The sequence below is a fragment of the Fundulus heteroclitus genome, chromosome 20 (assembly GCF_011125445.2).
Source record: "Fundulus heteroclitus isolate FHET01 chromosome 20, MU-UCD_Fhet_4.1, whole genome shotgun sequence".
Classification (NCBI taxonomy): domain Eukaryota; kingdom Metazoa; phylum Chordata; class Actinopteri; order Cyprinodontiformes; family Fundulidae; genus Fundulus; species Fundulus heteroclitus.
This window is the reverse complement of record NC_046380.1, coordinates 31253391-31276759: the sequence shown is the minus strand read 5'-3', so window position 1 is coordinate 31276759 and position 23369 is coordinate 31253391. Positions and strand designations below refer to the sequence as shown.

The 23369-nt window shown below is 39.5% G+C and overlaps 2 protein-coding genes across 5 annotated transcripts in view; one reads left to right on the top strand and one right to left on the bottom strand.

Annotated features, from left to right (window-relative positions):
• Positions 1–2706: 2706 nt before the first annotated feature.
• Positions 2707–21398, bottom strand: fam219aa (family with sequence similarity 219 member Aa). 3 transcript variants are annotated; one of them, XM_012870741.3, is made up of 6 exons: positions 21151–21398; positions 12285–12381; positions 10445–10538; positions 9721–9801; positions 6225–6300; positions 2707–4062 (listed from the first exon to the last, which is right to left on the bottom strand). In XM_012870741.3, exons 1-6 carry the CDS (start codon positions 21208–21210, stop codon positions 3904–3906), a joined length of 567 nt encoding a protein of 188 aa, XP_012726195.1. In that variant the 5' UTR covers positions 21211–21398; the 3' UTR covers positions 2707–3903. The 3 variants fall into 3 exon arrangements, with proteins under 3 accessions (XP_012726195.1, XP_012726196.1, XP_036007920.1); XM_012870742.3 differs by having other exon boundaries at positions 6246–6300; XM_036152027.1 differs by lacking the exon at positions 2707–4062 and adding an exon at positions 5797–6036.
• A 381-nt stretch (positions 21399–21779) lies between these two features.
• dnai1.2 (dynein, axonemal, intermediate chain 1, paralog 2) overlaps positions 21780–23369 on the top strand; it is a 36001-nt gene continuing 34411 nt past the window's right edge. Inside the window, exons 1-3 of one of the 2 annotated variants that reach the window (XM_012870743.3) lie at positions 21780–21955; positions 22080–22142; positions 22672–22767. In XM_012870743.3, coding sequence (XP_012726197.2) covers positions 21914–21955; positions 22080–22142; positions 22672–22767 — 201 coding nt within the window. In that variant the 5' untranslated portion in view covers positions 21780–21913. The remainder of the gene's footprint in view (positions 21956–22079; positions 22143–22671; positions 22768–23369) is intronic. The other variant, XM_012870745.3, reaches the window with a different exon arrangement.

Below are 23369 nucleotides of genomic sequence, written 5' to 3'. Positions count from 1 at the left end.
AACCTGTTTTCTAAATAACATTTTCTTTTTCAGGTCCCAACTTAGAAGAATTTATGTTCAGCTCCATACTTTTCAAAATAAACCTCTAAAAATAAACCATAAACCTCTTTCTCTAAGAGGTCATGTACCCAACCATAGTTATACCCAGAGCTAGGTTATAGAAAGCCTTTTTTTCTTTGCAATTTGCTAATGGATGTTTATCCAAATCTCATTTGAGTAGTTTCATATTCAAGCAACTATTTAGAATTATGACCCGGTGTGTTCTAAAAAAAAATCCACATTAAAATCAAACTTATTGGCCTCATTTTGCATCATTAAGACGTTCTGGAGAGGAACAAAAAAAATAGAGGTTTGCATTTTAATGACACTGCAATACACGGAAAGGCTGGAAAATACACACAGTATTGAGATATCCATTATTTATTTTTTGATATGTTGCACTATACACAGAACTGTAACCTTGTTCAAATCTAAATGGAGCCAGTTCACAATCGTCATGAAATACATCTGACAGATGAAAAAGCGCCTGCTGCTATAGAAATAAATTCCCACAAATAAAAATAAAGAAAAAACACACAACTCATTATAATAAATGTAAGCAGTTAGTGAAGCGCAACACTCACTGGCTTTTGAGTAATGCGCTCAGCGGGGGACACCTATCATGAGATGTGCGCAAATCTTTATTAATTATTATCTTGATTTGAAAGTAGAGTGCGTACCACTAATGCCCACTTTACTTTTCTGCTAAGTCAATCAGTCTTGAAACTTTTGTTAGCAATCCATGACTTCCTGTTTGCTGTGTAAATATGTGACAGAAAGGACCATTTCCTTTTTTCTAAATGGGAAAGACAATAAACCTTCCCAGTTCAAAAAGGCAAATATGTGTTAACCTTTAAAAGCCAGGAAATTGCAACAAGAAAATAGCTTCTCGACCACTTATTCAGTTAGAGCAAGCATTAAACAAATTGAAAAAACTAGAACTGAGACAAACAATGCTCTACGAGGTCCTAAGTTTACCTGGCCACTATGTGCAGTGACCATAGGGATAAATGAGGTAAAAGAATTGATGCACCGATATGAAAATGCGGCCGATATCAATATCCAATATTAATATTGCGGTAATGGCAGATAACTGATATTTACCAGTGTTATATATTATTTTCCTAGTCTGACATTGTGAAAGGAACGGACCAGCCTACATTGCTTCTCAGTCCTGCGTCACTGTCACAAACCCAAACAAACACCACCTGGCAACAAAAAAGGTGAAGAAAAGCAAAAGATAATTTTTCTCTATTTTTACACTGTACACATACAGTACCATTACTTAATGTATTCTGATACATACAGTACACAATGTCCATTTAGTGAGTAACTTTACTGTTGCTTTTGTTCCTACCGCTCTCTGTAGATTTTTTTGTATTACATTGAAAAACTAAAAAAACAACAGAACGATGTGTTCACCCTAAATAAGAGGCTTGCTTTTAAAACTAACTCACATTTTGTAATTATTGGTGGGAAGTGCAGACAGTTTTAAACTTTAAAAAGTAAAAAAAAAAAAAAAAAAAGTTTTAACTGCAATGTCTACACATACGTCAATTTTTTCCATCCAAATGAGTGTAAACATAATGGGATTCTGAGGGTGAATATTTTTGCAAGGTGTCATGATCGGGAGATGGCACAGACCAAAACTGTGAAGTTCTGGGAGGGATTCATACATAACGTTAAAAAAAGAAAATGTACATTGAACGATTTCCAAACAAAATCAAGAGTTTCTTACTAAGAACCACCACTGAGAGGAGAACGACATAAAGTATGAAAATACACAACTGTTTCTGGTGCTACATGTACAGTTTTTGTCCATAAGATGCACTGTGCACAATTATTGGCATCCCTGGTTAAGATGTGAAAAAAAGTCTTGAAATAAGTCATTTTTTTAGGACTCTGTAATAAATAAATAATTGAACTTTATTGATCTCACAATGGAGAAATTCACTTCTGCATCTTAACCCATCCCCTTGGGGACCAGTGGGCTGCCACTGAGCGGCACCTGGGGAGCAATTGGGGGTTAAGGGTCTTGCTCAGGGACCCAGAATGGCAGCTTGTGGGAGTTGAACTCAGAACCTCTGGGACCAAAGCTCTGTACTCTAACCACTAGGCCACCACTCCTCTAATCCAAAGAGGACACCTTCTGCTAGCTCTTTAAGCCATGCCTTTTAAGATTTTACTGAAATCTCTAGCTTATCAGAAATATTAACCAACCTGCCTCAGTGGAATGGTGTGTTTTCTCGTATTTCCCTTCTTGCAGAGTGACTCAAAACTGGCCCCGCAGTTGCATCACAGATCTTAGGAGACGCACAAAGTCATGGATTACTAATTAAAAGTTTGACGCTTTTTCAAATTTAGGTGAGCAGCTGTTTTCTTACAGCTCTTCTTAATTTTCTTATGAAAATCAACATCAGTTTGCTTCCACTGAACTGCATGTTTTCTTGTTTTATACATTTTGATGAATGGTTAAGAGAAATGGGCCTCTATGCTGTATCAATTAAGTTCCTAGGAATAAAATCCCGACTTTCAGGTCTTCCTGCACGGAGTATTGGTGTTCTCCCCGTGCATTGTGGCGTACCCTGCCTCCCGCCCAATAACATCTGGAAATAAAATTTCATTCTGAATTTTTCAAGGTGGCAACATCTGTCCACTGTGAGTTTGTTAAAAAAAAAAAAGCTATTTCCTAAGTGATGATTTTTCTTTAAACACAATTTCGTTTTTTTTTCCACACATCTTCACCAGGGATACTAATGACAATTTGCCCGTAGTTTAAACATATTCCTTATATCAAAACTAAGTGCACACAATTCTAAGCCTTTGTCTTCATTCGTTCATTTCTCTAATTCATGAATACGTTCTGCTATGTGACCTTCAGTGCGTGAGAGTGCCGTTTTCATGAATAAACACACAACATACGCAGGGATTCAGGAGCTTACTGCCCCCCCCCCCCCCACATCTATTAAAATGGCAGTAGGTGAACTTAAATATGACCGATGTTCCATTTAACAAAGCCCACAATGTTTCTTCAGCACAAGGGTTTGGCTGTGGGTCAGTAGGATAAAATAAATATCTGCACATCTGTCATCAGGACACAGTGTTAACAGGCAACATGCATTTTTATCTGCTTCTTAGAACTAAATATAAAACAGATATAAGCAGGACAATCTGAGTATAACAAAACAGATCGGTAGCTTAGTGTTGAGCTTAGGGTGAGCACTGGTGTTTCATTCGCACCGTTTTCCCGGGCATGACCGGACTCACACACACACATCATCCTTGACTCTGACACTCATATTCGGGTGAAGACAAGGTAGACGAGCTGAAAGGAAGGAGAAAATTGGAAATACAACGGGCTCGTTCAAATTTCTAACGTCCTACAGTTCTGCATGATGGATGGCAAATTAGACACCAGAAAAGGAAGTGGAGTGCTTGGACAGTCCACTGACACCGTAATGATGACAAAAAGTCGTTTGGCTGATTCTCTGTCGTCCCTTCTTGTCTCCCTCTTCTGCAACGTCGCACCGTCGTTTAAGCAAAGCCAAAACTCCCCCGAGCATGAGCTACAACTCAAACGGAGGAGCAAAAAAGAAAAAAAGAAAAAATAGCATTGTTTTCTTCAAGGTAAGGTCTCTGCCATGAGTTGAATCCATCCCTGCTGAACCAACACTGCAGACGTAAGACACACAGATCCTGCCATAGGAGGAACATGCACAGGTACTGTACATATTCAGTTTCTCATTCTCCTCGTTTTGCCTTTGCCTGGTTTCAAGTGGACAGTTTTTCCCCTCCTCGGTGCCGTTCTGTTCAGCAGTTGGCAAAAAGAACATTTGTTTGGGGATGAAGGAGCAGTGGGGGTAGCTACTGGATCTGACAGGCTGTGGAGGACGCAGCCTGGCAGCACATGCAGGTGGGGTTGACTGCCTTAGGGGGGATCAGATCCAGGTCCTCGTCATCTGGGATCTCATCGAGCCGGTACCCGTCCTTCAGGAGCTGGATGTTCAGGTCCTGGTTAATTTGCTGCAAAGATTTCATAGAAAAATAAAATTATATCGGCAAAGCAGTTTAGTCAAATGCTTCAACCTATTACTACTTACTGTTGACCCTAAAACTAAACTTTTGACATTAAGAAACAGCTCTAACAACAATATCAGAAGAAATAGATCAACAGCAATGACACCAATTTAAATGACACATTTGTAAACAAGGAGTGTACAGTGAGTGTGCTTACAGATCATTAAACAGCTTCTGACACCTAAGATCACAAAATATACAATTTTTAGGAGTAGCAAACACTTTAGAAACTATCTTGATTAAAAGAAACATCACAAATGGGATCCCATAAGATTCTGTACATGGGGTTAATTTGTTATGTTTGCTGATTATTTAAATGTGTATTGTTCAGGACAAAATTTGTCTGCATATCTATCTTTCTATCTAGGGCTAGATACATAGATATATCATATATACATTATATGTATGCTTTGTTGTTCTTTTGTATACCGTATTTTTCAGACCATAAGGCGCACCGGATTATAAGGCGCACTAAATATTGTTCCCAAGTGTGTAGTATCACTCCGCCCCTTCATGTACACTGCTCTCTATCCGTCTCTGTCGGGAGGACAGCCCTGTTTCTAACATAAAGCCAAAATAAACATAACTTTTATATTGAATTAACTTACGGGGTTTATTGTTGCTATTGGAGTGAACCTTTACACGAATGCACTTCCAGTTTTGACATTACAGTCAGGCAGTTACAATGTACCGTAATGTTCCAAATATACATTGAGCATAGCGGCTTCGTTGCTAACCAAAGTACTTACACATTTTAACTGATTTTTGAGCGCATTTTATCACTTAAAATTAGTCAGTAAGGACAACTTTAATCATATATAAAAAAGGCATACACCGGATTATAAGGTGCACCAACAATTTTTGAGAAGATTTAAGGATTTTAAGTGTGCCTTATTGTCTGAAAAATACAGTAATAGTGTAATCTGTTGTTAACCACAGGTAGAGGCACTTTATAAAGTCATGAGGTTTTTTTTTTGCCTCTTCCAGCATTCATTTTTTTATTTATTGTTTCATGTAATTTATCATTGTGCAAAAATAAATAAGTCTCCTTCTCATCTGTGCTGCCATCACTGTGTGACCTTTAGCTTTGTGGGTGATGTAATTGATCTGGTGTTAACATCTACTGCCATGAGACCCTGGTCCAACCAGCTAAATGTTACATTAGCATGTAAAAGGTAAGTTCATAACACTTGGAATATATTAGCCGACAATTATTGCAGTTCAAACAGTCATTTGTGATATAAATATTCCACACAGATAAACTAATGAAACTATGTTTTTATAATAACATCAACTGAACATATCAAATATTACAATAGAAAACCTAGAAATTTAAATAGTATATGTACATTAATAGGGGTCAACATTAATATAATATTGAAAACTACATGCAAAATATGTTAGGACAGAAATATCAAAGACTATTGCTGTATCACATGAAGTCAAAAGCATTACAATCGTTAATAATTATGCATATTGTAATTTACTTCCAAACTGGGTCTAAAACCATTTACAAACTATACAAAATAACTGATTTTTTTTACGTAATGAACACTAGTCTTTAAATTAGATGTGTTTTAGTTATAAGAGTTCAGAATTTCTTTGTTTATAAGCTGCAAACAAGTACAACTCTGCAAAGATTTAAATTCCTATTAAAACAAATAAGACTTCCAACAAAGGTGAGATATAAACTGTTTATTTGGTAAATGCTGAATCGGCTAATTTTAACACAGGGGAAATAGAGGCCACTTCAACCTACCACTTTTCGGTCACTGGGTTTATGTTTGCAGAGTGGGTCGTTTCATTGCTCTTTCATTATGCAGACAAGCAATTAAAATGAAATGAAACTTAAAAGAAGCATCATACAAACACGTTTTTATAGTGATGAGTGGAAACCACAGGCTGAAACCAGTACATGTGCTACATAAAGAAGACAAAAATGGGAGAAGATTTACAGGGATGAAAATCAGGAACAAGTGATGAAAGACGAGTATTTAAATGAGTGAACATTGACCTGGTGTGACAGAGGAGAAAGAGGGTGATCACACGGCGATGGTTGTGGGTTTGCCACATGGCGCTGTGAAACGATATAATATTTGTATAAATACCTGGTCCCTCAGACATCTCACCTCGGCTGAGGAGTATCCTGATGAAGAGTATCTGGACATGTCGAAGTCATCATCACTGAAAGACAGACAACACCTTAAGTTAGACCCCAGAAAAGAAAGGTACCATAAAGGAATCGTTACACAAAAAAATTATCTTCTACAAGGATGGTATTCACAGGAAGGTTCACATAATACAACTGTTTTAAATCTGTACATTTATTTATACAGTAACGTTTGCATCTGAAAATCTTAAACACTCCCTTTCTGCTCTTATTGCTCTATCATCTTTTTCAGACTAGGTAGCCTCGATGGAAAGGAGATTGTTGGATGGAAAAGGCTTCATTTCAACTCAATAGCTTCAGAACCCGTGACACATTAACAAGAAGACCTGAAAATCCTTGATCTGTACCTGCCTTAGACAAGAACTGTAAAGAAATGTAAGCATTTTAGTTTATTATATTTTTTCTAAACAGTAAGAACAGCAACATAGTTAAACTCAGACTGGTCAAGAGAAGATGTTTGTGAGGAAGGAAAAAAGAATACAGAAATATATATATATATATATATATATATATATATATATATATATATATATATATATATATATATATATATATATATATATATATATATATATATATATATATATATATATATATATATATATAATATATATATATATATCTGTAACTATGCAGCACCATATGCAACAAGCTGCGATACACTATGTTCTGACAGATTTCCATCTGAGCCAGCATTCATTTCTTCAGAAGTTCGAGGTACAGTAGCTCATCTGTTCGATTGGACCACATGGGCCAACCACACACGCATTATTGTGCCTTGATGGCAGGTTACTACTGTTCCTTACTACTGTCCTATCCACTAAGTCAATCAGAATGCTTCCTAACCAGAAACCACGGGTAGAGAGCACAGTATGGTCCCTGCTGAAAGCCCAGGATGCAGCATTCAGCTCAGGGGACAGTCTGGCCTCCAGTAGAGCTAAAAGTGAGCTGAAAAAGGGCATCCTGAAGGCAAAGCAGAGGTACAAGGAGCGCATAGAGAAACAACCCACGTTACATGTGAAGAGGCATCTGGACAATAACAGATTATAAGAACAGTGTCCAGCAACGATCCAGCTCTCCCTGACACCTTAAATGGCTTCTTTACCCGTTTCTACTCTCCAAACAGCAGAAGGTCTGAACTTCTTCCTCAGTAAGAGGTGCAAAATCTGCCCCTTGTCCTGCAGCTGCACCAAGTGACTTCCACCATATAGAAGGTCTGTATTAGCAAGGCTGCAGGTCCAGACATGGTGACATGTGCTGGACATCTTTAACATCTTCTTTCAGCTCTCCACGGTCCCCGCCTGCCTGAAATCCTCTATCATCGTGCCTGTGGCCAAATAAACACCAACCATCACCTGCCCCAAATGACTACTGTCCAGTTGCTCTGAGAGGATCCTCCTAAAATATATCAAGGACACTGGCCTGGACCACCTGCAGTTCACCTAGAGGCAGAATTGAGGATGCTGTCTCATTGGCATTTCAAAGGGCTGACTCATCCGCAGCATCCCAACACCTATGTCAGGATGCTCTTCATGGACTTCAGCTCAGCCTTCAACACTGTGTTTCCAGACTTGCTGGCTCTGAAGTTTCACATCTTGGGATTATCTCTACTGCTCTGCTCCTGGATCTGTGACTTCCTCACCACCAGGCTCAGGTGGTGAGGATTGGGAATCTCACATCTTCCCCACTGATCCTCAACACTGGAACGCCACAGGGTCGTGTCCTCAGCCCTGCCCTCTTCACCCCTGACTGCTCTGCTATCCGCTCCACAAACATGGTTGTGAAGTTTGCGGACGCACCACTTTGGTGGGTCTTATATCCGCAACGATGAGACCCATGACAGAGAGAGGAGGTCCACAAAATGACACAGTGGTGCTCCAGAAACGATCTCACCCTGAACACCAGCAAGACCAAGGAGGTCATGGTGGAGTACAGGAGGTCCAGGAAGACTGAACAGGCTCCTGTCTGCATATATGGGGAAGTGGTGGAGCAAATGAACAGCATAAGGTTCCAGGGCATTCACATTTCTTCTGACCTCAGCTTGACCTCCCACCTGGTGATGAAGGCCCAACAATGGCTCTTCATTCTCAGTAAATTGAAACGTCTAATTCTTACCTAACAAAATCGTAAGCGTTACTTTTATTTAACAGAAAGCGTAATATAGCCAATTTTAATCACAACTTTTCTCTCTCCTCTGCAATCAGCTTGAACTCACAATCCATTGTGGGTTCGGCCACGTAGGATACCCATATTTCAAATCTGGAGAGGAGGAGGACACGTTTGTTGGCCACATTTGGAGAAGCCTTCGGATTTGGACAGCCTTTGTTGCAACGCTGTGATGTAATCGGTCTACAAGTCCAACGTTCAAATGAGGCAGCTCCTGAATTTGGACACAGCCATTGTCAGGTCCTGGAGCTTTTCTGAGTTTCTGACCCTGAAAGACCGTCAACACCTTCCTCAGAGGTCTTAAATCCAAGTTCAGGGTCAGAGGAGCAGAGGTTGGTTGGTGCATGGGGAGGTTTTGTGTCCAAATGAGATGTGGACGAGTTGGTGGGAGGCTGCTATTCAAAGCCCAGCTAAATGTGAAAGTATAACACGTAAGCATGGGGAGACTGTTGAAGCTCTCAAAGGTCTGAATGAAAACAGTATCCACTCCAAGTGAAAACTAGCACACCGTGTGGTCATGTCTGTCTTATTTATTCAATAACAAATTACAAAACAAAGACAATAGTAACCAGTTTCCCAACGAGGTGTATAACACACAGATGGTACTCTACTGGACTGGGATTTGCGGAAAGATCCAAAGGCAGATAAAGTTTAATTTGTCAGAAATATTAAAGTTTTTGAATTAACAGAAATTCAGTCAATCTAATACTAACTCTTTATGGACTTTTTCTGGGGGGTTTTGTAACAACACCACGGCAACTAAGGCAACTAGTCAAACTTATACCTCAGAAAAAAAAATTATACGTTTATCCTGCACTGTAAATGACATCAAATGTTAACAACAAACAAATGGGCTGAGTTGAGAGTCAGCGAGCTTCTCAGTAACAGCATGACGTGAACTCTTTGGGTCGATACAGACGTCGATTTAAATAAAAGGGGTTTGCCTGATGTAGCGTATACGGGTGAGGTGACGGGGTCCACAAATGGTGGGATTCATTTGGCCCAAATTCTGACCTGACGGTACACAGGGGGAGGAAGGAGCTTTCTTAGAGCTAGCTGCTTTCGCCAGTCTGAATCCTCCCCCTGCTGTGCTCTAATCCTGAGCACTGGGAGAAGTTTTGCCACCCCCTCCCCCTTTAGGATCATTTCTGTTAAGAACACTGTCAAGTCGTGCCACGGATTAATAGACCATAAACACAGAAAGAGGTCTGCAAAAACGATCCAGCGTCTCCTACAGGTTATAGAGTGATTTGTCTAGCTGTGCTTACCTGTCAGTGTCCAGTGCAACCAGGGGCTTCTCATCTGGACTCTGGTCTAAGGAGGAGTAACCTTTGTTTGGCACCACCAACCTATAAAAGAGCACAGCCATGTTCTGCATTAGGAGTAAAGATCTGAAAAACACACAAAAAGCTGCCGTCCCGTCTGTGACTAATGACAACGACGAAGCGCCAAGAAAAATGACAAACGTTTATGTCACAGAACTAAAAACGGGACGTTGTTGTTCTTCCAAGGATGAGATTATCTCTTCCCAAAATTAATTGGCAGCATACGGACCACAGAAAGTGCAAAATTATCTTTCAGCGTCAGACATTCTGGGGTTCACACCATTGGGCTGCGTTTGTGCGTTTCTTATATGCCCACTAATCCACAAGAGAGTAGGATTAAGTGCATGAGCCACTCGTCAACGGCGCCGGATACGCTGGGCTTAGCCTGTGTGGTTTTGACTCCTTCATCAGCGTTCATGCTCACAAAACATTACTTTTTTTTTCCTTCTCGGAAGCCTTGTCGAGCCATGATTGAACTGGTCGTAACATTAGGAAATCTAACGCCGTCCCCCGCTTGACTGGAAGCAATTAATGCTTAACAAAGCCGGATGCACTGTTGTCATGATTTGCATTTCAGCTGGTAGCGGTATTTTGCGGCCATTGCTCAGCATACTAATAAACTGCTCAAAATTTGAGCGGGACAAAGAGGCAAAAGGAAGGTTCTTACCTTGTCCTGGCATTCTTCTTGGGCTGCTGATTGACGGGACTTCCCACAGTGCCATTCTTCACCGACGCCTTCCTGGCAAGGTCCCTCTGTTTCTCTGGGCAACAAAGGATGTGAAGTCATCAGTAAATAAATCAGCTCAGCTGGACACAGTTTGTACAATTGCATCATTTTGGGAAAAGTGTTAAAACCTTCCATCCAAATGTAGAGGGTGAGGTGCAGCATTCAACTCACTAGTGAGGACTAGTCACGGCTAACTAGTTATTCGGGCTGCAGGTTAGTTTGAGCCTCAATTATAAACACAGTTATTTTGAATGCTTCCATAAAAATAATAATCCTGCTGAGATATAATGTAAGAAAACTAAGAAAATCTGTGAATGGTAAGGAGTTCAAATGATATATTCTATCTAAAAAAAAAAAAATCCTACATTAAATTTTCTTAATTTTTAGATCAATGGATAACTGAGAATTTGCACAAGCATGTTGATTTACGCCTGTTTGCTGTTGATCTGTAGAGTAGATTAAAGCACAGACATCTAATACTGCTGTGGCGGTCAAGCTCAAGTATCAAGATCCCTGAAACTAAACATACAGACTTAGAAGACTATTCATACCTTTTGAACTTTTTTCCATATTTTATAATGTTAAAATCCCAATCTTAAATTTATTTTATTATAACTACTTATGATAGACCAACAGAAAGTTGTGCATAAGGGAAAGGAAGGAAAACAATGCATGACTTTAAAATTTTTTGTATGCGGCCTGCGTTTCTATTCAACCTCTTTAACCCTTAACAAATTCCTATGTAAGCAATTGTCTTCAAAAGTCGCCAAATAGTAGAGTCCACTGGTGTGTAATTTATTCTCAGCATAAATCCAGCGTTCTTATTCTCAAAGGTCTGTTGGACAACATCAGTGAAACAAAGACTGTCATACAGACCCAGGAACATAGCAGACAGATCTGGGATAAAGGTGCAGATAAATTCATATCAGGGTTAACGTAAGTTGTCAAACAATATCCCAGTTAAACTGATCGGCTGGGCAAAGAAAGCATCGATAATCAGAAAAGCAGCAAAAACAACCACAGTAACTCTGGAAGAGCTGCTAAGAGCCACACCTCAGGTAGGGAGGATGTGTAGACATGACGACTATGAACTGTGAACAAAAGTCTGGCCTTTAGGAAACGGTGGTAAGAAGGAACTCACTGTTAAAAGAAAAAATATAAAAAGCCCTATTTGCAGCTTGCCAGAAGCCACTTAAGGGGACACTGCAGACATATGGAAGAGGAGCCTTTAACTTCCTGTGTAACAACATTACCAACTTTTTGTATTTAGGTGTGAAGGATTTTTTGTGCACTTTGCTGGAAGCTACAAAAAAATAACATATGTAACTGTATGTTGGTGAAGATTCTGTCATCCAGGTCATGATCAATCCAAAAAAAAATGTTAAAAAAGTATAACAACTGGACTTCTGTTCTGAAGCTGAAGACATTTTGCTTCCTGGATGGGAAGCGAAACGTCTTCAGCTTCAGAACAACATATGTGACTCGTTTTCAGACCACTGCTAAATTCTTTGTCCATAACATTCCAGTTTGGGACAAGTAAATATATCGTTACGCCTCTAGAATTCAGTGCAAATAAAAGTAAATTCACTGATACCATCTAATAACTATCCCGTGGGTCTAGTTGGTCCCTTCGCTTCCACCAACCATGTATGGTGCAGTGAAGCAAACCTGTATGCTGTGGTATCCCATTACTATTCCATAGCACATAACTCATTGCAGTTGCTTATTGATGACCCGGTAATTAAAAACGCGGAGTCGTGTCGGCGGTGGGCGACAATACCTATCTGGACCTGCAGCGGCGAGGGCTTGTAGTTCATGGCCACGCTCTCTCCTTTAGGGTCAGACGCTGCCTCTAAAGTGGAGGACGCTTCTGGGTCCTAGAACAGACAGACAAAAAACACACACAATGCAGTAAGTTAGCAAGGAGCACAAACCTACAGCGACGAGTTATAATATAATAGCATAAAAGGATGTTTTAAAAAGTGCCCGCACAAAGTATTAGTAAAATTTGAAAATTCAAACATAAATCACTGTGCTTGTTGTTCATAAACATGCATTTCACAGTGACAGAGTGCACAGAAAGGTCCCGATAGCCAGCTGGACTATTCCGGTGCTCCTGAGAACAGCAGATGCAGCGTACACAAATCCCAACGAATAAGAAAAGTTTGCAGAGTCAAACCTAATTTTTCCTAATTAGGTCCATCTAAATTGGGGGAGTAACGGTACCGAACGTATCTGGCACAGCACTGTCGGTTCGGTACGCACATGTTCCGCACGAATGCATCGTTGCTGTGCACCTGAACGCAAGCAGAGAGTTTAGGTGCGGAGCCAAGCGTGCAATGCAATGTTCTGTGGCGTAACTTTAAAATCTGACCCCCAAAACAAATGCACACATCTTAAGCAGTAAGGTACAATACTTCCTTTGCATTTAACTGAATTACTCACTTGAAACTACGACAAACCTAAAGCAAACATTACGGATGACAGAGAACAATGCTAATTAGCCCTTGGGGTGAGATGTGGTATGGGCCTCCAGAATAAGGGAGAATGACTGTTATCTTGTACTTCTTCCATTTTCAATGTATTGCTCCACCAGTGGTCTCATTCTCACTACATTTATTGCTCGTGGACTTGTAGTCCATTTCTGCCTTGTGCAGGTCCAAAGTCTGCTCGCTGGTGTGGTCTGACAGCTCTTTGGTCGAGTCCAAAGTGTATGCCCCATGGCGCCTAACCGGTCTGTGCTGATCAGAATCCATGCTGGTTCATAGGAGATCCAACATTTACTTTATCAAGTACAAACTGATTTCTAACCTTTGTTTAGATTTTTTCTGGCCTTTTTTTGTAAATATTTCGTATAAGTTGAAATAAATCTAGCATAAAAACATTTTCTTTCCTTGTAAGGGGGTAAACGTACAGATTCGGGGGGGGGGGGGTGAATAAATGCATTATGGGTATTGAAAAGTGGTGCAATATAGAAGACATAACAATGACATAAGCATAAATCAACACCTTAATCTATGAATGCATTAGAAAACGTAAATGTATGCAACTCGTTGAAACTTCTAATACACCATTTTTAACGTACCAACTAATATACATATGACTGTCTGCCCAGAATGTTATTAAGGGGGAGGGGGGGGGCAGCATTGCATCCTCTAACTTTTCATTAATGGTGCAGTCGTTTTCTTCAATAGTGAAATATTACATTTATTTTGGAAGCAGCCAAGAATTGTGTGAACTGCCGATGCTTTTAAGAAGTGTTTCAAAGGATACAGTGATTTCCATGAAAGATGTTTTACTCTGATGTTTGCTGAAAATCTGAATGTCAGAGAGATTTAGCAGAACCTCTATATAAGACAAAGTCTAAAACAAAAACAACAACAAAAATTATAAGTGCATAATGTTTTTCCTGTTTTGACAGTGGTCCAACTCCCTGCGAAGGGAGGAATATCTCTCAATCACCTTGTGTTATACATACTCGGTACATGAACAACATTTGAGCTAACAGTCAAATCTGAACTGAGATCTGATTTCTCACAAGCCCAAGCAGCCGGGACAAACAGCCTGCTTCAGGACCCGTTTGTGCTTCTACTTGAGCCGTGCACGGCCGCTTTGGCCGCAGCATCAATAGGCATGAGTGTTTCGGCCTATGCTGGTGGCTCGGTCTCTTTTGTGCATAAACGAGTGGCGATGACGCGGCGAGGCGTGTAAAGGGACAGAAGGGGCTGCTGTTGGAGCCATGGCTTCCCCAGACTGGGGGACGGGGGAGCAGAGCTGCGCTTCGCTCACAGAGAGCCACATTATGTTGATTCTACAGGCCTCTCCTTGTTGCACCCTGAGAGACTTCACAAGGCACATGAGCTCTGGCTGTAAGGCAGCTGGAAGCAGAAAACAGCAATATTGGATTTATAAAAAATATATAAGAATAAGAAGCACTTAGATGGGGTTTTTTTTTGTGTGTTTTTTTTTTAAAAGGATATTAAGCCACAGACGTCCCTGAAATTAAGTCAACAAATTGTTCCTTTAGCTGTAATGAGAAACACTGGTCCAATTTAGGCCAATGCTAGAAACCAACAGAGCTCATTGAGTCTCACAAGGCCTGGTGAATAATTCATGAGAAACTCAGCAGGGAGAGGGAAGAGCTTATTTTGCGTATACATTTTCATGTCATACAATTAAAAAAAAAAAAAAAAAAAAAAAAAACAGCCAAGAACATAAAATGGCATCACACTGCACACACACACACACACACACACACACACTCGATCAGAGGCGCCAATTTAACATTACAGAGTAATCTGGGATGTAACATGTGTGTGAGGCTACTATGGTGTTAGAGTGCCTTGTGTTAACATTACAACCACTAATCCCAGTGTATTTTACAGGGATTTCATGTAAAAGACAAGCACAAAGTAGTGCATCGTTGGGAAGTGGACGGAAAATTATAGATTTATAATTCTAATGTTGAAACATCTGCCACGACAAAAACAGCTGAAAGCCTTTTGGAGTATGCCTCTATCCGCTTTGCTCATCTAATGACGGACATGTTTGCCCATTCTTCTACCATGAATAACTCTCTTTTGATCAGATTGGCTGAGAGTGTCTGTGAACATTACATTTTCAACAGCATTCAGGTTTTTTGTTTGTTTGTTTTTTTTTTATATGGGGCATTCTAAAGCATAAAAGTATGATTTGTTGTAACGCATTCCCTTTTTAAAGGTCTATCTTTGTCCTGCCAAGTCTCATTTCTCCACCCTGCCCCTTAGACTTTTTCCCAGGATCCTCTGCGTTTAGCTCCATCCTTCGCTGAGCAGCATCTATGTCCCTGCTGAAGAATTATAGCTTCTTTTTTTTCAGCAACGGCTTTCTTAATGAATGCCAGATTTGTGGAGTACACAGCAAATACGTGTCCTGTCAACAGATTCTTCATCCTGCTCTGTGGATCTTTGCAGCTCCTCTGTAGTTACTGCACCATGGACATCTTGGCTAATTCTCTGATGCTCTTCTTGACCATCCTGTTACTGCCAGTGCATACTCTGCAAGAACAATTTTTTTCCTCCTTTTTCTTTCTCCCGTGGCTGCAAGAAAAAAAAATACATCATTCTCTTCTTGCAGCTTGTTCTTTGCACCAATTGGACTGAACTTTTTTTGTCTGCAACTTATGTAATGGGTGCGCTGCTGTGGGAACGCCTTTAGTTTAGATGGAGAGCTATGTCTTTACAGGCTATCATGTGGGCCATACGCATTTCATTTTTGGACGATGGGTTAAACATTGCTCAATGAGTTTAAAGCTTGGGACACTCATAGTCGTCATGATGTTTGTCCACTAATGTCCTCTGACAAACCTCTGAGGCCTTCAGAGAAATGCTGAATTTATACTGACATCAAATAACAAAAGTTATTTGCTAGTTAGATAACTTCACTGCATTCACTTTTATTTATAGGTATCAAAGTAAACATGCAAACATATAGAGCTTAATTTGCAAAAACCTTACTTTTTGTCACAGAAATCCCCAAAAAAAGAGAAGAAGTTTGTGGTTGCAATGTGGCAAACAGTGAAAAAAGTTACAGGGGTGTGAAAACTTTTACAAGGGCCGATATATCAGTGGTGGCTCGATCTGGCGAGACTTGTTTGTCAGATTAGAAATGACTTTTGAAGATAACAACCTTTAAGCAGGTATTTAACATACTTTTTTTTTTTGTTAAATCAAACCCACGTTCTTGTATACTTTTTCTTTTTATTGGTTTGATGTAATTTTCTAAACTTTTAAGAAATTAAATGTTTGTTTTTTTATTAGCTATAAGAGGAACGTCATAAATGAAGGCTTAAAAAAAATCAGTCTGTGTAATTAATCTATATAATTTGTTTAAATTTGTGTATTGAGTAGTGAAATAAACTGACTTTTCAATAATATTCTAATTTATTGAATATAACTGTAAATGCTTTAAAAGGCAAAGTATACAGGGCTCCTACAACCTGGTCCAGTCTCTAACACTCTGAGGTTTCCTCCGTTTGACTTGAGTATTGCACTTTTATCTGATTTTGCCGTATTATCAATAATTGCACAATATAATTTTTTTTTTTTTTGGCCCTTCTGATAAGTTCATTCTCTTTTGCTTTAGAACTCTAAATCAGCTTGTTATTCATTACCAATCTAGTGTATACCTCTAAGTGTTTTTTGTCACTACCATGCCTGAATTTCACCCCTGTGGGACAATAAAGGAATGTCTCATTTTATCCTTTGCTTGTTTCATGTGACAGGAGTTGAAGAGGATTGAGTTGCTGTGGAGAGACGCCATGCAAGAGCAAGAGTTAAGGAGACGAGTGCAAGAGATGCTGTGGGTTGTAGGGAATATAAGGGAGGAAAACATTGGCACAAGAGCTCAAAAAGTAATAAAAGATACGTCAAGGACATCAGAGAGCATGGTGAAGCATGGCACTATCACTGCAGGAGAAACTATTTCTAGTATTCAGGACAACGATACTTTGCTCAGGAGAAGACGTGTGCTGGCTTGAATCAATGGGAGGTGCTTGAAAAGCACAAAACTCAACGACAAACGGCAGATTTGTCCACATGATAGCTGGGACTGTTCGATAACGCAGAGGAAGTCTGGAAAATATCCTGTGATTCGGGAACCTCCTCTTCTATACCTCGTTTGTCTTCTTCCTCACTATCACAAGAGAGCCACGCCACATAGTCATTGGGTGAGCCAATATTGTGATTCTCAAACGAAATAAAGATATTGTTCTGATATATAGATATTGTTCATCCAGATGGCTCCCTGACAAAGAGAAATGTAGATAGATAGATTTGAGACTAATAAGCTAAATGATGCTTTATCATGACTGATAAGATTTAGATGCTGACCAATCAAGAGACCAATCATCTGCGACTAAACTGATGACAACGTATCCAGTCCTAGATAAAAACAAAGGCAAACTCCATACTTTTCCAGACTGTGTAGAAACCCTGATGTAAATGCTCAGCCGAGGAAATCAGCCTGTATCTGTCACAGCTTCCACCGGGATGAGTAACCCATGTCACCTTCGTTAATAGCCTCATCTTCATCTGCCAGTGACGCTTTGTTCCCTTACATGGAAGTCTTAACGAAAGCTGCAGCTGTGAACATAATGCACAGAGACTGGTAGACGCGGAGAAACCTCAACACAGAGACAATTTAATCCCGCTGCATGAAGCACCAACATTTTCTGTCAGATGGCAGGCCTTTGCTCTAGGTGATTAATCTTACTCATGTGGGTTTTTCTTGTAAAAAAAAAAAAAAAAAAAACTAATTTAGCATTTTTGCACTTCCTTTTAGAAAGGCACAATAATGACGGAGGATGGAAAAATAGAAATGAATCCCTCACATTTTTTTTCTTCAAGAGATTCTGGTGGAACAAGGGATTATGTATTAATGAAATTAATTTATTCTAGAAATAATAACTACTTACCAGGAGGCAGGCAGACAACAGAGGTTATTTAAAAGTCTTAGTTAAAAACATTGATGATAACTTGGAAATCCTCAAAAGAGTAACTGAAATGAAAAGGTTTCCTTCCTGGAAAACACTGGTTTATTTGATGGGGAAAATAAATCTCATAAATGCGCTAAAACGTGTGTATGTCAAGCAGAGAAGAGGCTCGGGTTTCCTGTACAAGCACCTGCTGAGCAAAGATAGAACCTGGACTCTGGTTTTGATTATGAACACCAGAGCCAACTCATTCCTGTACAATAAAACATAAGATCCTGATCTAAATCAAAGGTTTACATGCATCTACTCGCCCTCATGATCACATTTGCACACAGATACGGTGCTTTGCAAAAGTATTCACACCCCTTTGAGCCCTTTCATATTTTGCAATGTTACAACCACAAACTTCAGTGCATTTTATTGGGATTTGATGTAATAGACCAGCACAAAGAAGTACATTATTGCTAAGTGGAAGGAAAATTTCACTTTGTTTTAGAAAATAATATTAGTGCTGGGCGATATAGACCAAAAACAATCTCTCTATTCTCAATATATTTTGATTTTCATAAAGTAATTATAAAAAGGCATCTCTGAATCAAAGCTTTATCCCAAATATCTCAAAGGCACATTTTTTAACAGACAGCTACGGATAAAGATGAGAAACGGCTGAAAAGAACCTACTGCAATACATACATTTATAATTCTAATGCATAGACCATCTCGACATAAACAAAAAGTGTTAATTTTATATCTTCTTTTTTTTAAAAATCTTGATATTTTTAAAATGTTGATATATTGCCCAGCCCTAGATAATATATCAAAAATAATCTACCTGTGAAGGCCTCAGAGCATGGTAAGATAACGTCAGTGAACAAAGAGCATCATGAAGATCAAGGAACAGAGCAAACAGGTCAGGGTAAAAGTTGTGGAGAAGTCTGAAGAACTGTTGGGTTATAATGCTGTATTGTAAGAAAATCTAAAAGATGAATGTTTAATCCATCATCTGAAGATGGAAGGAGTATAACACAACTTTTTTTGTACTGCACCAGGACATGGCTGTACAAAGAAATATTAAAGGGGAAAATGTTTTTTTGGTTACAATGGAGGTCCTGCAGAGATCCCCAGCTCTGGTGGGATCTAATCATGCAGCATGGTGGTGGCAGCATTATGCTGTGTGGATCCATTCCCTTAGCAGTGACAGAAAAGCAGGTCAGAGTTGATGGGAAAAGAATTTACAGATGAAAACCTGTTAGAGGTGCCGAAAGACTTGACACGGCGGCAGAGGCTTGCCTTGGCAGGAATACAACTCCAAACATACATCCAGAGCTACAATTTAATGGTTTTCATCAAAACATTTTCTTGTGTTAGCGACAAGAACCGGTCAAAGCCCTGACCTTATTCCACCAGGAACTTTGCATCAAAACTAGAGGATATATGTTCATACAGAATATCTCTGAGTTTGATGCATTTGGCAAAGAAAAATGGCAAAAACAGTCAGGGGTGCTGTATACCATCCATGGTATTCAGATTTTAATTTGTGAAAAGATAAAGGAAAGTCATGTATCCTTATTTCCATTTCACAATTATTCAAACGCCGATTGAAATATAGTTAAAGCTAATAAGGTGGCAAAATGTGAAAAATAAATACGCGAGGGGTGTAAATACAATGCTTCGATTATCCCTCACTGTATCACATTCATCTGTTTGTCCTCCTGTTGACAACTTCTTCCCTTCTTCGCATGGTGAAAAGCTGCAAGGCTGCTGACACAGCATGAACTCTAAGCAACTGGTAGGATTACACATTACAGACGCCCACGGACCAATCCTAGTGAAGGCTGCTACATCAGGTGAGCACGGAAACAAATGAACGATGGTAACGAGGCGAAATAGTACAGTCGGAGTATGAAACAAGAGGGCACGTGAGCATGAACCATTAGCAATTCTGGCCTTCAGCAGCCGTACTCAAAGAGTTTTCGTGCTGAATAATGAACAAACGTTTAGAAAAATGTATCTTTTGAATAATAAAAAAAAAGGGCAGGCAATGCTTTACAATGCTTCAGTCAGTGTTTAATGTAAGGTCTATTTTTATGTGAATTCAGCAGGTGCCATGTGTATTCATGCAGCTTGGGAAGCACAATGGGGTTATTAGCATCAAAAAGCACGGCCATGTGCGCCACAGCACCTGCGATCCTGATATGGTCAGATAGTGGGGAAGCGTAGCTGGAGGGATTGTTTGAGAGGTTTAAATGGTACAACAATGAAAGGGCCCAGTGTTGTTTGAGTGAGAGCTGATTATTTCAAGCGTGCTGAGAGAAAAAACTGCAACCACAATCCAAAAATAAGGACCTCGATTGAATTCCAAGAAAAGTAAAAGAAAAGAAAAATACTTGGAGGATAAAACACACAGCATATTGATTATATCCTGAAAGATATGGTGGACCTAAATTCTTTATAGAGGATAAATAATACACTGTATTTTCCTTTAAATATATAAACTGACATGCAAATTAATTTTAATGATAATCAAGTTCAATTAATTGTTCAAATATAACAGGTAAACACTTTTTGTTGTTTGTTTATTTTTTTGTTGCAAAATGCACAGCACAAACCGTGCAGGATACTGCACAAATATTCATCTGGAGCTTTTGCAAACAGCTGTAAAAAAAAATTGCGAAATATTATTTTGCATTACGTCGCTTAACGATCCAGCTCACGGCGAGGGTCCACTTCACGCGATCTTTTGGTCTAATACCAATCCCGACCCAAATAACACGTCACCCAATGACGAAATGCAAAACCACCGAGCTATTACAGCATTGATGTAAACAAGCGCATATGACGTGGGCTTTAAAAACTCACGATTTTGGCTAAGTGCGTAGCTTAATGACTCAGTTGCAGTGCACTGAATGTGTGACTACTCGAATACTACGCGGACATTTTTTTAAATAAATATTCAGTAGGGAAGGTGGTAGTCGCCATCCTGCTTTATCTTTAGTTGGTCGTTATCCACCCATCCCAAGATCCGCTGTATCCCAAAGCTGTGATCCGTTGGCTCACCAGCATATTATGTAATATATTTGTTACAATCAGCAACAGAGAGAATAATCTCCCTATTTGAATTCAGTAACGATTGATTTGCATAGTACGATGGGTTTTTTTGTCTTTCTTCTCTTACCAAAGGCTGTGTCTCTCCGTTGACAGGAGGCACTTGGAACCGGTCGATTTCTTCCATCATTTTGGCAAACTGTGACGGGACAAATTCGGTAGTTTGAAGAAAGATTATGAGTTTAAACGGAAGTATCCCCGGTTATTGATTCTCAGTCCGTCGGTATCCTGCGTTAATCAGCATGATAGCGGCTCCTTTTCCTCCATCCCGCTTGACAGAGGTGACTCGACAGCAAAGCACCAGCAGCACCGCCCTACTTCCGGGTATATGGAATATTCATGACAGCCCTGTCCAATCACAGATGAGAACGCGCGGAAATATGCAGAGATTTTAATTATTTTGTTACAATCTAAATATAAACATAAAATATTTTAAAAGATCAATAAAAAAAACAATGGATAAAAAATAGGTTTTATTTTGGAATTTAAACCCAACAGTTATTTAATAATATTGCTACTAAAGAAAGCAAATAAATAATAAAAAGGAAAGTATTAGCGACAAGTAAAACTGGTCCGGCAACCTTTCCGCCCTGTTTAAGTACCTATGTAAAGAAATTTAGTATTTCAATGTCGACGACAGCCAGCAACGAAAATAATTAACGGAACGACCGTTAACGGGTGCCATGGTAACCAGTACACAGCAGCCTGGCAGCTTCGTCTAAGTCTGTTCTTCTTTCGGCTTTCGCCGCTTCAATAGTTTGTCTGCTTTTAACTTAATTAACTCGAGTGGGGAAAAAAACATAATTAAACAGTTACCCACTTGTCTGGTCGTAATGCCGGTGTACAATAATAACGCGGCTGCACAGGGCAAAAAGGTAATTGTTGCCAAATTTGACCTGGCGTTGTTTAGCTGCCGCTAGCAAACTCACGGGACTCAGCGGCTCGGCGAAAGTACTCGTTAGCTTTACAGTTTTACTGTTGTCTTCTTTTGTTTTCAAGCAGGGCTCCGACGTTCACAAAGGAGCCGGTGCGAAGGTACCTAAAGCTTCAATAAAGAAAAAGGTGCGTTAACTTATCAAATATAGGTAAACAGCACTAACTGCGAGCTGTCTAAACATTTACTGGGAGGATTCGATTGTTTATGTTGAAAGTGTCTTAAAAATGTGTTCATTCCCAGTTAATGTACACGTTTTGTTACTTTACAGGTACAAACCTAATATGTTTTAAGTGGAATTGTATAGGACCCAATTGTGAAGTGTAAGGAAAACAACGCATTGTGTAGTTTGGAATAATCTGTAAAATAGAAAGTTCGACATGCATTTGTGATTTGATTACTGAATTCTGTTAGGCGTATCAGGGTAAAGTCCGATTTTATCAGGGTAAAGTTCAGATTTTATTTGTTAAAGAACTATATTATTTTCCTTCCACTTCACAATTGTACAATACTTTGTGTTAATTTTTGTGATTGTATGTATCCTGACAAACTATGTAACAATTCAAGGGATAAAATTGCTTTTGGAAGGCATTGTACAGGATAAAATAGTTTTCTGTTTTCTGCAACCATAAATCTCTTATTGGCTTGACATCCTAGGATGAAGAAGCCCTTGACGTGGCCGAGGGAGCGGACGAGCGGACCAATGTGAAAGCCAATATGAAGCCTGCAAATCAAGTGCAGCTCACTGAGGCTGTAAGAAAAGGATAGGAATGCTGGTGGAGGGATTATTAAAAAAAAAAAAAAAAAAAAACAGGCCTATGGACAGGACACACGGGACACAAACATTTCACATATGTACAAATAATTTGCACACTGCTCAAAAAAATTAAAGAAACACTGTGAAAACACATCAGATTTAAATTAGTTTAAAAAATTATGCTAAAAATCCATATTGCCGTAGAATAGATGATGTGTTAGGAGCATAAGGTCGCCACATTTTTTTGATGTAAATACCCTGATACTTAATGGCTGTCAGGGTGCCATCATTTATCATGAGCAGGTCTGTGTCCCCCCCCCCCCCCCCCCCCCTCCCCCCCAAACCAGCACAGACCCTCCACCAAACTAATGATGCTGAACGATGTTGCAGGCAGCATAAAATTCGCCGCAGCATCTCAAGACCCTTTCACATCTCTCATTGGACCTCAGAGTGAACCTACTGTCATTTGTGAAAAGAACAGGATGCCAGTGCCGACCCTGTCAATTCTGGAGTTTTCTGGCAAATGCCAGTCGAGCTCCTCAATGCCGAGCAGTGAGCACACACTGCAAAAAAAAAAAAAAAAAAGGGGGAACTAAAA

What these genes read in the sequence shown, in the direction of transcription:
- fam219aa (XM_012870741.3), bottom strand. Translation starts at nt 21,210, where the DNA reads ATGATGGAAGAAATCGACCGGTTCCAAGTGCCTCCTGTCAACGGAGAG. An exon ending in AAGAAGAATGCCAGGACAAG is followed by an intron (nt 9,802 to 10,444) that starts GTAAGAACCTTC and finishes GCTCTTTTATAG; the next exon opens with GTTGGTGGTGCCAAACAAAG. An exon ending in GTTGCACTGGACACTGACAG is followed by an intron (nt 6,301 to 9,720) that starts GTAAGCACAGCT and finishes TCTGTCTTTCAG; the next exon opens with TGATGATGACTTCGACATGT.